Genomic DNA, 16,084 nt, shown 5'->3' on the forward strand with positions numbered 1-16,084 from the left:
GGAGAAAAGCAAGAGGTTCCGGGGCTGAAGCCTCCGGCCGGGGATCGAGCCCGCGGTATAGACTGCGGCAGAAAGGAAGGAGCGGAACGTATTAGTGCTTTTTAGCAGAGAATCGGAAAAGGATGTCTATGCAAATTAAGGAATGAAGGAGGTTGCCAACGCTTTTTTTCTGGCTGCGCTCCTATGCCTTTAATTTCTGCAGGTTAGGGAGAAAATCAACCTCCAGGAGCCGTTCTGCCTACGTCCGGGATCCCAGTCTCTGAATACTCCACAGATAAACTGGGGACACTTTGCACATGCTCAGCAGCACTGCCTATATTTCAAACCAGTGCTCACACCCTGGTTAATATCATAACTCTCCTAAACGATCCAGATCTCTCTTTGCTCCTGAATTTCCCAACCCTCATTTCTTCTTAAATTGTTTTGCATACTTCAAAATCAAAATTATGTTAACCGAAAAGCCCTTGAAAGCGTAAGTATTGCATCTGCTTTTCTGTTGGGTTTAGATCTGAGAGAAATGTGCTTTTCTCTTGCCCCCCCACCAAAAATACTTAAATCGCACTGCATGCTCATAAGCGACATCCATAATAGAACAGCGTATTCACTGTAGGGATAACTTGTGTTTAAATGGCTTCTTTTCTCCCCCACCCCCCTTTTACAGGGCAGCCCAGGACACATTCTTAAACTAATGGAAACAAAAGCACCTGAGAAGCACAGGATATTTTATATTTATTATGCTGCCTCTGAGCAGAGTCAAGAGTGCAAAGTTGAAAACAAGGCAGTGCGTGGAAGCAAGGCGGAAAGGGGAATGGCACTCTTTCAATAATACACCCAAGGACAACCAAATAAATGAAAATGGTGCTTAAATAGGAAAGGTTTAACACCTCCCTACTATTTCCACCATCTACACACTAGTTCTCCATCAAACATTGCTAAAAGAAGCAGCCACTTAGCATAGAAATGAGTTGATACTCTTCTGATGTATTGACTGTATTCTGTTACATTCATGCTGCTGTACTGGCTGCACATAAAAACTACCTTGGGGTACACCTTTAAAAGGTGTGTGTGTGTTCCAGCATTTCAAAACATTGTGGTTTTTTTTGTGTGTGTGTGCAGCTCTCAGAATCCAGAAGAGTACTTTTTTCCAAGCTCTGCCACTCCCATAAGGTAAAGGTAAAGGTTCCCCTTGACAAATTGGCAGTCATTTCTGACTCTAGGGGGCGCTGCTCATCCCCATCTCCAACTCATAGAGCCAGCGGTTGTCCGCAGACAATCCTCCATGGTCACGTGGCCAGCATGACTAGACACGGAACACCGTTTACCTTCCCACTGAGGTGGTACCTATTTATCTAGTCGCATTTTTGCATTTTGCATGCTTTCAAACCGCTAGGTTGGCGGAAACTGGGACAAGTGACGGGAGCTCCCTCCGTCGCGTGGATTCCATCTTACAACTGCAGATCTTCTGACCTTGCAGCACGGAGGCTTCTGCGGTTTAACCCGCAGTGCCACCACACCACTCCTGTAGCCTTGCGTATTTTGATCCTATAACGTGGCATCAAGTGGAGACCACCAAGGGGGAAAATCTGCTTAGATGAGAACTCCATATAACAGCTGCAGCTTATGTGAGCAACCTAGTACATGTAGAAGACTCGCCACATATTCATGTCAACAAGCTGAGGCACAGCAGCAAATTGCATTGCTTCCCGATCTCATAGTACCCAAAGCCAGCCAAGTTATTTGACACAGAAGGTAGAAAATCTCAGAAGTCCACTTCAACCCTGGCAATAGAAGAAATTAAATAAACAGCAATTTGGTATCTTTTAATAACACTGAAAGCGGATTCTGCCAAATTGGATGGGCTCTGTTGGGTCAGCATGATTAGGGGTGCAATCAGATTATTATTTAGATTGCATTTGTAGTTCTGACACCACGGTCTGGCTTTCTTTCTTTGCTGAGGCTCATTCAGTGTACTCCAGATGGTGAACTATGTAGTCCTACCTTTCTCCTGGATCTTTTTGGTCCAAGGGCTGGGCTGCTTTGAAGTGCACTAGTATGATTATGTCTGGACAGAAGGGTCACTTTAAAGGGTCTTTTTAAAAATTGCTCACCCTGGAAGCAACCTTTTCTAGCATGATTGTCATCTTTATGTCTCCTAGTGCCTGCTCTAGGTTCTCTTAAACTACTCTACCCAGGCTCTCACAATCCTGCCACACACACCCACTGGCACAGTTTCCCCATAATCTTCTTTCATCCCTCTCTTGACTATTTGCATCTGTAATCCCTGTGGGTAGGGTCATTACTTGCGTGTACTCTACTCTAAAAGCAAAGATACTTTCTCGAACTAAGAGGCATGAACCACATCAGTGAATTCCTGCTTAACAAGTCGCCACTCTCCGTCCAGAACCATGCACCCAAGTCACATGACTGGAAATGTCAGTAGCAACCTGCTAATTAACAGCAATTTGCTATCAGTTTACACAGCTACACTTGACACCTGTATAATCCACATGTTTCTGCCTATGATTTCTGGAAGACCCCAGATGCTTTACACCAGTGGTCCCCAACCTTGGGCCTCCAGATGTTCTTGGACTTCAACTCCCAGAAATCCTGGCCAGCAGAGGTGGTGGTGAAGGCTTCTGGGAGTTGTAGTCCAAGAATATCTGGAGGCCCAAGGTTGGGGGCCACTGCTTTACACTCCAGATGTGTTAGTCTGCAATTGTCATTATCCACAGATAGGTATCCGGCTGCAAAGCCAGAGGCTGGATGTTTGATTACTGTTTCTCCCAGGAATTTATATATTGTGTTAGCATAGGGCATGATCTTCCACCCATTTGTAGTCACACCACACCCCCATGAGGTAGGATAGGTTGAAAGATAGGAGCTGAAATTCAATTGCTTAGTCAGAGAAGGCTCACTGAGACGGTGGAACTGAGAAGAGTTAACTCACTAAATTCTCACTGATTCAATGGAGCCTGCTCTACTTGCAATTTACTATGCTAAGCAACAGGATATCAGCCAGTGGCTAGCCGTGTGATACCCGGTGAAGTTGATGACCAACAGAGATTGGATCTTCTTCGTTGCCGGCATTTTAACCACTAGGGCATTTGGAAACAGAATAGATGTAGGGAGGTTGCATCCATGAATGAATAAGTGGGAGACATACCCAACTGGGAAAAATAATAACATTTACAGCACAACGCAGGAAAAGGAAAGGATTTTACTATGAAAATAGAAGACTGTAACACATCTCTCAGGACCGTTACGAAATTACCAAAGGAGAAATAGAAACTGACTTTTTAAAAAAAACACAGTGTTCATTTCAAACCACACAAGGAGGACTATTTTGCAACAAACCATGTTCTGAAGGGGATCTGAGGCAGGGTGTTAACATCCCGAGGTTACATATTTTGACTATGTAAGAACTGCTGCCCCAAAAGGCATCTAATTTATTTCGCATTGTTCCAACAGATTCCTACAAGGCATAGCAAATGAGTACACAAGTCTTTACTTTTGTTGACGTTTTCCTTTCATGTCTCTGTTGTGACTTTGTCCTACTGGAAACCAGAACCTGGGGGGGGGGGGGAATTGGACTTTAAATCCTTAACTCCCAAATTTCCATCAGATGGGGGTGTGTGTCTGAAAATCATAGCCCAGAGAGCAACGCTCCCCACAACCTCTGCCAAAGATACCGTAGGTGGGCTTCCTCAATGCCCATCAAGACTCATCAAGGATAGAGGCAGGAAAACCGGAAAAGTGTTTGCTTCCCATTTTAAACACTGACAAAAATAAAATCTCTCACTGACAAAAATAAAATGACCTCATTTTCAAGGTTAATTCCAAGGACTTGTACCAGCCATGTAGAAAAATGACCACCATGGATTCACAGCTCCACCGGTTGCGTGAACAGCTTGTTGGCTGATCATAGGCCACACAAAGAGACAGAAAAGCTAGGGCCAAACTTTCCAAAGAAAGAAAGCATTTGGTTGTTGTAGGTTTTTCAGGCCGTTTGGCCATTCAGAAAACGGCCAAACAACCTGAAAAACCTACAACAACCATCGGATCCTGGCCATGAAAGCCTTCGAGAATAGAAAGAAAGCATTTCATTGCCCTTTCCAAATCTTGAATTGTAACCTATATCTAGTCTTTTTCTTCTTTTTCTTAAGTCCCCCTGCCACCTCTTATTTTCATCATCTAGTTTCACAAAGGGCAATCTTCATGCACAAAGGTAGGGCCCTCAATGCAATACACACAGGTATTAAAAAACTACTTACAGAATAAGTTAACATCATTAAAAAGAAAGAGAAAGCAGTGCAATGAGTAAAACTGTCTTGTAAGGCAAACTGGAGGGATGATTCTTTACAACACAGAAAATGCCACGTGACTCAAAAGAACACAATATTATAAAGGGACACATTACTGACCTCATTATTTTACATAGCATCTTTAACACTCATCATTTTGTCATGAGTACAGCCGGGGAAGACACAGACGTACAGCTTTGTATTCAACTATTATTCTTTGTACCACATAATATTTCTTTCTCCTGAAGTTTTATTTTTGGTATTTGCTTGCTAAAGGTCTTGTCATGATTGACATGAATGGAAGACTGCCCAGGGCTGTATTCCTGGAGGAGGAAGACCTCTGTCCCGCTTTTCTCAACCAGCCATCCTCCAGATCTACTAAACTACAAGTCCTATCTTCCCCTGCCTGCAAAAGTGGAGGTACACCCGGCTGGAGAAGGCTGAATTGTAGACAGTTCTTTCCAACTAGTTTGCCAGGTGTTTAAACTCTTCTGAGGACACACACGTTAAAATCAATTCCAGAATGTGTTCTCCTTTGTTCCTATGGTTTAACTGCTCCCATGATGCATGCATGCCATCCCATTTGGCAAGCGAAAGACTGACACATGCCAGAGATACGAAGTGCCAAACATAAATCCCCTGCTACCTTGTTGTCAATTTGACACAAAAGGAGAAAGAGATGCATCTGTCTGCCCAACAGGTTCCTTTAAAACTCAGGACACGACAGCCGTCTTGACATGAAAAACAATTCCTCTGTAATAATCAGGGAACAACTCTTAGACCAGTTCCCACAAATCATCTCAACTTTAGGCCATTCATTTAACGCTTACCAACCTAGACTCTAATTTAGCCTCTACACAAAACACCGCTCTGTAGGAACGCCAAATGGCAGATGCATCAGCACGGAGGGAAAAATCAGTTTTAAAACAACTCTGCACAAAACCGATCTGTACAATAGACACAGGGCAGTTGCATGGAGCTGTGCCCCCTCCCAGGGTTTGCCAACTCAACGCCCATGGAGTGTGATTCCTGCACAAGCTTCTACATGACTCCAAGATTCGTCTTGGCTTTGGACAAGTTCATAGGGTACCATCCCATCTTTTCAGTCTCCCCAGCGGTGCTTGTTCCTGTGGTGGAAATGTAGCTTCGAACGGCTCGTTTCCCTTAAAAAACCATATATATTCAAACCCTCCTGGTCAAACAGGTATTTCTGAGAGGTTATGGATTAATTTAATTCTATTATAACACACTCTGAATTGCTGACATGCTTTAAATTTATCTTTGCAATGATGCTGTTATATCTGGTACTCACTAATGCCTTTATTATATTGTTGATGGTTTTAAGTTTTTCTTCAGTGAAAAAGAGGTGGAGAAACAGATCCTATCAATGTTATCAAGACTGAAGTCCACATTTTCAAGTTGCACTGTGTTTCAGTCTTCACACTTGTGGCTCTAAAGAACACCTTCCAGACAGTATTACATTCAGAATTTAACTGGATGGAATTGGGGACAAACTGTGTGTGGGGTTAGTTGTTTTTTGTCATGCATCTTTGAGATGGACTTTTCTGAGAGGCCAGCTTACAAATCCTCCCCCAAATAGCTGCATTTTTCTAACAGATTCGACAGACAACTCATTCAAATAAAAACTTGTAAAATGAAAAGCTCAAAAACTGATTTATAAGTGTTGTTTACAGGAAGGGGAGATAAATCATGGAGGGCTGCAAAGACAAGTTGACTGTAAAATTAGGAGCCAGTATTAGCATACTAAGCTAAATGGATTCTGGAGACTTAAACCATGATTCCTGGCAATGTTCCCCCCCCCCCCCCACAAAAAGCAAGAACAGAACTGCTTACTGCAAGTTCAGAATAGGCAACTCAGCACAGGAAACAGGAGGCCTATACTCATAGCAAATCTGGCACTGCCCGATTCATTTCACAAAATCCAGTGTCATCAGATAGTTGCAAGAGCTGTCAATGGGGGGGGGGAAGACTTCTAAGCATAACACTGGATGGGAGTGGCCAGCTAACATATTCAGCAGAATTAATAGATACTTTTTTTCTGGACTGTTCCACTTGAGGCTGCAGAAGACTATATTTGCATGTTTTCCCCACGAAAATAGGTTGCAAGTTTTTTTTAAAGGAAAGACTAGCCCAAATCTCCATCTCATTTTCTCACTTGCTGATTTCCACTGAATTACATGTCAAAGAGGATGCATATAAACGTGTACCAGCATTCTCCACATGAAAACTGAAAGCCAGAAAAATCTTTATCCTTCAGTCTTGCTGGAGTTGTATAAACTAGCTCTAAAACAAGGGGGGGGGGGAGAGAGACAACATTAAAGACTTTTCTGCATGTGGCTCCATTACTATTCTGATAGGAATTATAAAATATCAAAGTAAGGTTTTGTATTGTTTCCAGATGTAGCAACAAAATCCATCAGTGGGAAAGTCCATACCATAAGCAGTCCAATCAGCAATTATGGGGCCACGTTTTAACTTGGGGGAGTATTCAAAAAACCGAAAGGAGGAGCAACATTTCAAGTCTCAAAACATCCTGGTCTGGACAGTTTTCCAACATTGTTCTGGACAGGGGTTCCCTGCAGAACTTCAGATGCCACCTGAGGTGTGTGCCCCTCAGGCCGATCAGCTTGCTTTTTGTGGGTAGGATGCAGATGCTGGCCAGTCATACAGATCCGGTAGAAAGGAGTCATACTCATAGTTCCAGATCTTTGATCGTATATATTGGTTCTTGTCTGCAGGCTCAGGGTAATGGAACGCCATGTGGTTGGCATATAAAAATTCCATAACCTGGACAGAAGGAGAGAAAACAGATCAAATGACTTCTCTACAGTAGACTTGCCCAACCTGGTGTCCTCCAGCCACATTGGGCTACTACTTCCATTACCCCCAGGCAGGACACCCAATGGACTCCACATCTGGAGAACATTAGGTTGGGAGGAGCTCTGGCAAGATGAGCCCCAGGGTCTATGCAGAGCTGTGTTTCCAGGAGTGCCCAAGCCAAAAAGCTTCTAGAAATTCATAAGGTGGGCATGAGAACCAAGCTTGTCCTCAGCATTTAGTGCCCAGAAATAAAATGCCATCGTACAAAGAGGTTTTCATGGAGTGACCACCACAACTGTAAAACTCTTGTTCAGACAGCTAGAGAGGACTGTTTGTGCTCATTCCACATAAGCATATCCAGTTAATCAAATGTCAGGATGTCTTTCTTCATCCCAAATTACATATTCTCTTGCTTCGTGGAGAAGAGCCTCATGGCCAGGTCGTTAAAATGCAGTCCTGCAACCAAAACTCTGCTCACGACCCAGGGTATAATCCCAAGTAGCTGGCTTGCGGTTCACTCTGCCTTCCATCCTTCTGAGGTTGGTAAACTGAGGACCCAGCTTGTTTGGGGGGGGGGGGAATGTGTAGCCTGCATTAAATAAATTGTAAACCGCCCAGAGAGTGCTTTGAGTGCTATGGGGCGGTATACAAGCCACAGACTTTGCTTTGCTTTTTGCTTCTCCCGACTCCCCCTCTGAAATGCACACTTACTTTAACAGCGATATTAATGGAAACTTCTCTGATGTTGGAGAGTGCAGGATAAAGCCGTCCCTCAGCAAGCTCTCCCTCACTCAGCTGTTCTGTCAAAGCCTTTTAACACAAGAGAGAAGAAAGCCACGTTACTCAGCTCTAAACAAATATATTCAGCAATACAGGACAAAGAGCCAAGTTGCAGCTACATGCAATGTTAGCTCCACAGACGCTTCCTTTCTGTACAGTAACTGAGAACATTTTAAGGTAGGGAAGAGCGTAAAGGGAAATTTCATGGGAAAAGGGATGGGAGGTTTAGCATCTTCCTGATTCACTCCTATAAACCACCCTCTCCTTGGGATTCCTCTTTAGAGTGGTAGCTGATTTTATTATTCTTCATAGCTGCATGGTAAGTGGCTCCAAGCATTTATGAAGCCACAATGCTAAAAAAAACAACCTGTAATGCATATGATAAAGTGTCTGTCAAATAGGCTTCCAATTCATTCTCCCTGTGCCGACTGCTAGATCAAATCTAGATTTTACAGATGGGTTTATCTGCAACAAGATGACCACAAGCAAACATTTTTGCTGGCAAAGGGTGTTATGCAATTCACTGTGACATAACAGACGTTTCAAACATCCAAGCTTGCACTGGGTAACATGTAATTAATTACATAAAGCCTCTGTCACAAAGTTAATTGGATCTTGGTAGTCTAGCACAGGCCTCTTCTTCCAGATGCTTGAATTATAACTCCCCTAATCCCATCTAGCATGGCCAAGGGACAGGGGCGGTTCAAACGGTGGTCAAGAACACCGAGCAGATCATAGGCCAAGAAACACTTGCCCAGCACATTCAACAATTTAAATCTCTTAACCCCCTGGGAATATCCCAGCATGAAGAGGACTTGCACCATAGTATTCAGTGTTCATATATATATTTTTAAAAACTGAATCCTGTGCTTTTTTGTTTCAAAGGCACACTTGGTGGGGGGAAAAAATTGAATATTTAGGACTATGTCACAAGAGGCTTCAGATACCTGCTGTTTTATGTGCTTTCCCCCATCCCTTCCAGTAACACTTAGGGAAGAATATAAAGCTGCAGATCATCACTGCAGATGGTGGCAGCAGTCATGAAATTAAAAGACGCCTGCTTCTTGGGAGAAAGGATCTCACCACACCTTCACACATAAATGTATGCTTGGCTGCCAATGGTGAAGGCGTAAAAATTGAACATGTCTTATGTTACATTACTGTGTAGTTTGGCTAACAGTTCCTAAACCAACCCAATTATAAATACTCCTCATTAAGAATCCCACCAGAATGAATAAATGGGTTCTCATTCAAATCAAGTCTAAAATCTCAATAGAAGCTAAAGTGAGTAAAACTGGGGCTGTTGTCCTTTGCACACATCCAAGACAACTAGATTTACTGAAGAAGACAATCATGCTAGGAAATGTGGAAGGCAACAGGAAAATGTAACATGAGATGGGTTGACCCAAGATGGTACAGCATTTAACTTGCAAGACCTGTGGGGCTGTTACTAAAAGGACTTTTTCAAAGTCATAAATCCATACGGTTCCCATTAGTTTGAAGCATCTTGCTGGTGCATAGCAACAATCAAGAACCAAATTGGTATTGATTTTATTTACCATTTTTAATATGATGCCGTATTTGTTTAATTCTTTTAAAAAATATTTCTACTGTTTTTCGCTTTGTACATTGTCTTTTTAATGACATGAGCCGCCTTGGGTCCATTCAAGGAGAAAGGCAGAGTAAAACTATTTTAAATAAATAAATTGCCCACTCAGTCTCATAAGCAATCAAAACGCATTAGCCAGTTTGGAACTGAAATTCAGGGTCACATCACACACGAAAGGAAATGTGTGTTTCTTGCTATGAAAACAGTTTCCTTCCAGGCAAAGTACAATCAGATATGCAAATAAATCTCATATTTACCTCCCAGTGACCAATCACATACACACACCAAAAAGGAAGCTAATTTGCAAAATGCAGAGAGAGACAAACCTGGACTAAGATAATCAAAAATATTTCCTCATTTCAGGGAGCTCTACCTCTAAAAACCAAACTATATTGTCCAGTGTGGGCCTCAGTCCTCTCAACCTGAACCCCAACCCCACAAGCAATAGCTACAATATACGCTTCACCTCACTCACTAAACATTTCATTCTGCCACCTACCTTTGCAGCCTCCAAGAAGACTTTGTCACTAATGTGTCGAACGCCGCTGAGAACCACCGCAAGAGCAACACCTGAAAGGCAGAGGCTTATACATCATTTTGCAAAAACATTTTGTGTATTGGTCTGAGGAGGTGGGGGTTAGATTTAAATGAGCGCAAGCAGAAGCTCCAAGCCCTTTTCCTGAAGGGGAAGCTGAGGCAAGAGGTAAACTCTGTTTTGGGAGCACATTTTATCTGTGGAGGTATTTTTTCTAGGCTGACCTTTGACCTCACGGTCTGAGGGGGCAGGGGTTAGATTTAAATGAGCACGACAGAAGCAGTGCGCGAAATTCTCTGACGTCGCTGGAACCAGTTGTATTGTCTCTTGCCAAATCCCCCCTGGAGAGGGGGGATTTGCTGCTTGGGTAACAGCCTATCCTCCATATTATTTTATCCAGGCTTCGTGCTCTGAAGAGGACACTCCAGCTTTGCGTACAGTATAGAAATGACACGGGAAGTAGCAGCTACCAGTTATAAGTCTTTGCTCAACTGGCATAGAGCATGATGCCAGGGGCTACTTCCCACGTTGGGAGAGGTCATTGCACCTCAGTAGGTAACTACTGCCTGCCTTAAGCTGGGCAATCCCCAGCCACTAACAGGGGACAGATTGTATTTGTCTTCAGTGTGGAAGGGATTGTCACTCTCGAACCGGCCTTTTCAGCCACACTAGACGCTGTTCCAAGTCCTCCATACAGAGCACGTGACCATAGTCTCTCGAGACTGAAAGATGCCTAACTAATTGGATTAAATAAATAAATAAATAAATAAATAAAATAATTGATTTCAACATGTCAAACAGCAGAGTAGGTTAAAAACAGTGTACTCCCCAAATTCAGTGGCACTAAGCTACCACCAGAAAATAGCAAGCAATACTTAAAAATGGTTGTTGTGGGTTTTTCGGCCTCTTTGGCCATTCTGAAGGTTGTTCTTCCTAACGTTTCACCAGTCTCTGTGGCCAGCATCTTCAGAGGACTACACACAAAACACCAGCTAATGACACCCATCAATCACAGTGACAGATAATCTGTCCTCCTTATCACAACAATACACCCACAACATGACACACTAATCACCTATCTCCTGAAAAGGACAAAAGCCTATCTCACAGCCATAAATACTCAACTCCCAAGCATACTACACCAGAGCACAGAGTGCTGTCCTCTGAAGATGCCGGCCACAGAGACTGGCGAAACGTTAGGAAGAACAACCTTCAGAACATGGCCAAAGAGCCCAAAAAACCCACAACAACCATTAGATCCCAGCCATGAAAGTCTTCGCAAATACAATACTTAAAAACATAGCAGTCAAGTTATAACAAGAATGTAAGGATGACCTAATCTAACATCCTCTTTCCCCAGTAGCTGACCAGATGCTTCTGGAAATCCAGGAAGAGGGCATGCGAACAACATCTGTCTTCTACTTTCTTGTTCCCCAGTAACTGGTAAAACAAGGGAGACAGAGTTTGGAAAAGTAACTTTATGGGAGTCCAACTTCTCCTAAAACCCTAGCTGCACGGGCACACTCCAAAACTAACTTTCTAAGCCCTACCAAAAGGAAATTTGGAAGATGCATGTAGGCATCGGCGAAAAGCACCTGTTAATAAGCTTTCCCAATTTAAATCTGCCAAGCCCTTCTCACTGTTTAAAGATGTCTCTGGCCCTTTGGATGTTTTTAGACCACCACTCCCACAATCCTTTCTTACTGGCTATGCTGGGTGGGGTTGATGGGCCCAGCAGGCAACACAATGGGAGGGTCAAATTTCCCCACATACCAGAGATCAAAATAACAACTACGGAAAAAAAAAACTGTGGCTCAGGAGAACAAAGTAGGCAAGGAAGAAAGCCGGACTATGCAGCCTTTTGAAAGGACTGGGGATGTATACAATTTTAAATGGTTTTTGAGCATCTCCCTTCAGAGGGAACTTTTATCTTGGACTGGGAATAGAACAAAACGGATGTTCCATTTGTGCAGCATATTCTTCTGTTTTGGTACCCAAACATTTCCCATCCCTGCTCTAAGTCAGTGGTTCCCAACTTTGGGTAACCCAACGTGTTCTTGGACTGCAACTCCCAAAAACCTGGAACAGCACAGTTGGTGGTGAAGACTTCTGGGAATTGCAGTCCAAGAACACTTGGGTTACTCAAGGTTGGGAATCAGTGATCTCTGTTAATAGTCATCCTGCCTTTTCTTGCAGTGGCCTAAAAATGCAAGAATTCATTTTGATAAGATTCTATCAGGTTTTTAGCATTTGTGAGATCTACAGGGCATCCCTTCTCTGAAATAACTGCATTCATTCTTCTGGATTCTTCTGTTTTTGCATTTTCCCTGGAAATGCTCCAGAAAGTTGACACTGAAAACATTTTGGGGGGCCAAAGTTGCCCATTGGCCAAGATTCTACCGAGTTTTTACATTGTCTTAACTAAATTGGTGGATTTTTAACCAGTGAATTGCCACAAGTTGAGATGTCAGCATAGGCATTTGCTGTTTTGCACTGAGCCACATGATTCAGTGCACAATTCCTCCACCCCAGCAGACATAACAAAGAGAATCTGACCACTGTTATTACCCATCATAGGTGATCATGAATGAGACAGTAAAGAAATATAAAATATTTGATGCTGTTATTGGAGAAAGCATTTTTGTTCCCTATACCTGGCATCTCTGATTTTATTTGCTTACAATTATTTTCAAGTAGCTTTTAGTCAAATGAAAAAAAAGGCTTCTAAATTCTTAAATACCAACATGTTTTTCAACCCCATGGTTCTAAAGCGGTACTTAAACCCAGAAAGATGGCAGAATTTACCTGGAAAGATGTATGCATTGTTTCCCTGGCCTGGTCTAAACGATCGGCCATCGTTGAGCTTCACTGGCCCAAATGGACTCCCACTTGCAAACAGACAACGGCCCTGTGAAACAGGAAAAAAGAGGAAATGATACTTCTGGAACATAGTTCCGCAAGCGTTTCAAATCAGTTAGGGAACCACAAAATTGAGGAAACTGCAGACCAGTGTTCCACTGTGAGTGTGTGTATCCGACTGTCTACCCACTGGGTCTCCACTACACTTCCTCCCACGGGAAAAGGGGCTCAGACAGAAGAGCATACAAACCATGTAAGATCAGAATCCGTCCAACAGGCACACCTATGGGATATCCCTCTATAAGACACCAGTTTCCACATGTGGAGTCTAATTTGAAAAGGCCTGATTTAAATGTTGCAATAGCTGGATGAAACTTGTGTTGTTCCACCCATTGAGAAAAGCAGTTGTGAGATGCATGCACAGAATGCAAGCCAGGATTTTGTTTAGCTTATGCATTCATATCCAGAGTGCATATCCAATACATGGATGCTGGGGACACTTAAAAGTAAAACAAATGTGCTGGGTGGGCAGGTAAGAACCTTCTTTCATCACACATCTGTGCACACCTAGTTCGAAACTTATTAGAACCAATGCAAACAATATTTCTTATAGGAGATGAATGGTCCAATTTATGGTGACTCTGTTTGGATTATATGGATATAAGGGTTTCTAAGATGTGTGAGATACTTAAGGAGTGTTTTTTTACAATGGCTGCCTCCCAGTCAGTTTCCATGGCTGAGTGGGTTTTGAAAGCAGGTCTCTTGAATCCTCGGAGGACACTGCATCCACTGCCCTGCCTCTCACGGGTCTGAGTATCAGAGAGGAAAAGGAGCACAGTATTCATAGCTCAGTGGTGTGGGCTTGGGCAACCTGCACATCCCAGGGTGTCCCGGAATAAAATAGGAACAGTAAACCAGTTCTGAGTATACTCTACTGGGAAAACCCTGAAAAGAGTGGCTAAGTCAGAACTGACTTAACAGCACATGGTTCTTATTATTATTCATGATTTCAAAGAAACAATCCTAAAGGATATAAGGGGGCACCCAGGTTTATGAAATAAACACAGAAATTCTTTATTGCTTGATTTGAATGCCCAGCATCAGTAACCGCTATTCATGTATTTCATTATTCTTTATTTATTGCGACGTATATGAACACTATATATAGTGGGACGTGGTGGTGCTGTGGGTTAAACTGCAAGGTCAGAAGACCAGCCGTCGTAAGATCGAATCCACGTGACGGAGTGAGCTCCTGTCGCTTGTCCCAACTCCCGCCAACCTAGCAGTTCAAAAGCATGTAAAAATGCAAGTCGATAAATAGGTACCACCTCGGTGGGAAGGTAACGGCGTTCCGTGTCTAGTCGCGCTGGCCACATGACCACGGAAACTGTCTACGGACAAACGCTGGCTCTGTGGCTTGGAAAGGGGATGAGCACCACGCCCTAGAGTCGGACACAACTGGACTGAATATCAAGGGGAACCTTTACCTTTACCTTATATGGATACAGTGGCGCCTCGCTTAGCGATTGCCTCCTTTAACAATGTATTCGCTTAGCGATGAGGTTTTTGGAGTGATCTTGTGCTCCGTTTAGTGATGTTTCCTATGGGGAAATTTCGCATAGCGATGTTCGGGACCTTGCTTCGCTTATCGATGACAGTTTAGGTCCCCGTTTCGCTTAGCGATGTCCGTTTTCACTATTTTAAGTGTGTCTTAAAATGTTCAAAAACAGTTTAAAATGCTTGGAATCGTTAGTGCACCTTGTAAAACCGTTGCAAACTTAATTGGGTTTGTTCTGAGTCTTCGTTAATTTTTGGTGAATTTTCCCCCCCCATTGGAATGCATTGAACTGTAGGTTTGACAGCTCAGTGCATTCCAATGGGGGGGAAAATTCACCAAAAATTAACGAAGACTCAGAACAAACCCAAATTAAGTTTGCAAAAGTTTTACAAGGTGCACTAACGATTCCAAGCATTTTAAACAGTTTTTGAACATTTTAAGACACTTTAAAAATAGCGAAAACGAACCTGTCAGAACCATTGAAATGCATTGAAACCTACTCAATGCATTCCAATGGGGGAACCGCATTTCGTTTAGCGATGTTTCCTATGGCAATTTTCGCTTAAGGACGGTAATCCATTCCCATTGGAACGGATTATCCAGTTTTCAATGCATTCCTATGGGAAATGGTGTTTCGCTTAGCGATGTTTTCCCATAGCAATGTTTTTTTTGGAACCGATTAACATCGTTAAGCGAGGCACCACTGTACACAGAATAGACCCGCTATCTTACAATTCAGTCCTACATTAGCTAATATGCAGTTTAACATTTTCAAATGGACAACACTTAGAGGGTTCCACTGACTACATAGTCTTACAATAAAAAGGGTAACATTATTTATTCCAGAACTTAGCATTTCTAATGCTAAGGCATTAGAAATGGCTCAGGCAAGGGAGCCATTTTGCACACAACATGACGGCCAGCAGCATTTTATAAATTCGTTACTTGCCTCTGTTAACGTGTATGCTTCATCAGCAGTGCACTCTGCTTTTCCAGTAGGATTGCTCAGTGCAAATATGATTGGTCTCTCATTAAGAGAACCCATTGTTTTGATCACATCAGGAGAAAAGAGTCGGCCAGCACCTGCAACACCTGGAAATAGAATGTGCAAAATAAAATAACTGCATTTTTAAAAGAGCTGAATAAATGAAGTTTCATATAGAACAAATATATTTTGTAATATATTGTAATTTATCATTTGGTGACAGATGGAATTGTGGACAGATCCTAAGTTGCACGGTATAGCACTGAGAATCGATTATGCATGTGAAGTTCCACTTCCTTTTAAAATGGGACCAACGTGAAAACAGTAGCACTTTAGTAGAATTGGCATTGCACAAACAGTCTGGCAACAGATCTAACATTTAGCATTCCCCAAATATCAGCAATACATTCAGCTCTTGCAGGACAGATGTTACTGGATGGCTTGCTACAGGAATCTACCACACCCATAAGACATTAAAAGCACTGGCTAAGATCCTATTAAATTACATCTTCTTCTTCTTAGCTGGTGTCACCTCAGCACCAAGATTTACGACAATGGTGCATAAAAAAACTTGAAAAGATTTTAGTCAGTATGCTAAAATTCATGCAGCAGCAGA

General features: G+C 42.7%; 1 protein-coding gene and 1 long non-coding RNA gene across 3 annotated transcripts in view; one reads left to right on the forward strand and one right to left on the reverse strand.

The window, feature by feature from the left end:
• Window positions 1-20: 20 nt before the first annotated feature.
• LOC140705013 (uncharacterized) lies at window positions 21-1,058 on the forward strand. The gene is made up of 2 exons (XR_012084579.2): window positions 21-472; window positions 662-1,058. It is a non-coding gene; the product is annotated as an uncharacterized LOC140705013 (long non-coding RNA).
• A 2,141-nt stretch (window positions 1,059-3,199) lies between these two features.
• Window positions 3,200-16,084, reverse strand: part of ME2 (malic enzyme 2) — a 44,336-nt gene continuing 31,451 nt past the window's right edge. For both annotated transcript variants that reach the window (XM_020811051.3, XM_072992927.2), the window contains exons 12-16: window positions 15,433-15,575; window positions 12,872-12,974; window positions 10,031-10,101; window positions 7,854-7,952; window positions 3,200-7,109 (exon numbers count right to left, since the gene is read on the reverse strand). In XM_020811051.3, the coding sequence (XP_020666710.2) occupies window positions 6,945-7,109; window positions 7,854-7,952; window positions 10,031-10,101; window positions 12,872-12,974; window positions 15,433-15,575 (581 nt within the window). In that variant the 3' untranslated portion in view covers window positions 3,200-6,944. The remainder of the gene's footprint in view (window positions 7,110-7,853; window positions 7,953-10,030; window positions 10,102-12,871; window positions 12,975-15,432; window positions 15,576-16,084) is intronic.

The sequence above is a fragment of the Pogona vitticeps genome, chromosome 2 (assembly GCF_051106095.1).
Source record: "Pogona vitticeps strain Pit_001003342236 chromosome 2, PviZW2.1, whole genome shotgun sequence".
Taxonomy (NCBI): Eukaryota; Metazoa; Chordata; class Lepidosauria; order Squamata; family Agamidae; genus Pogona; species Pogona vitticeps.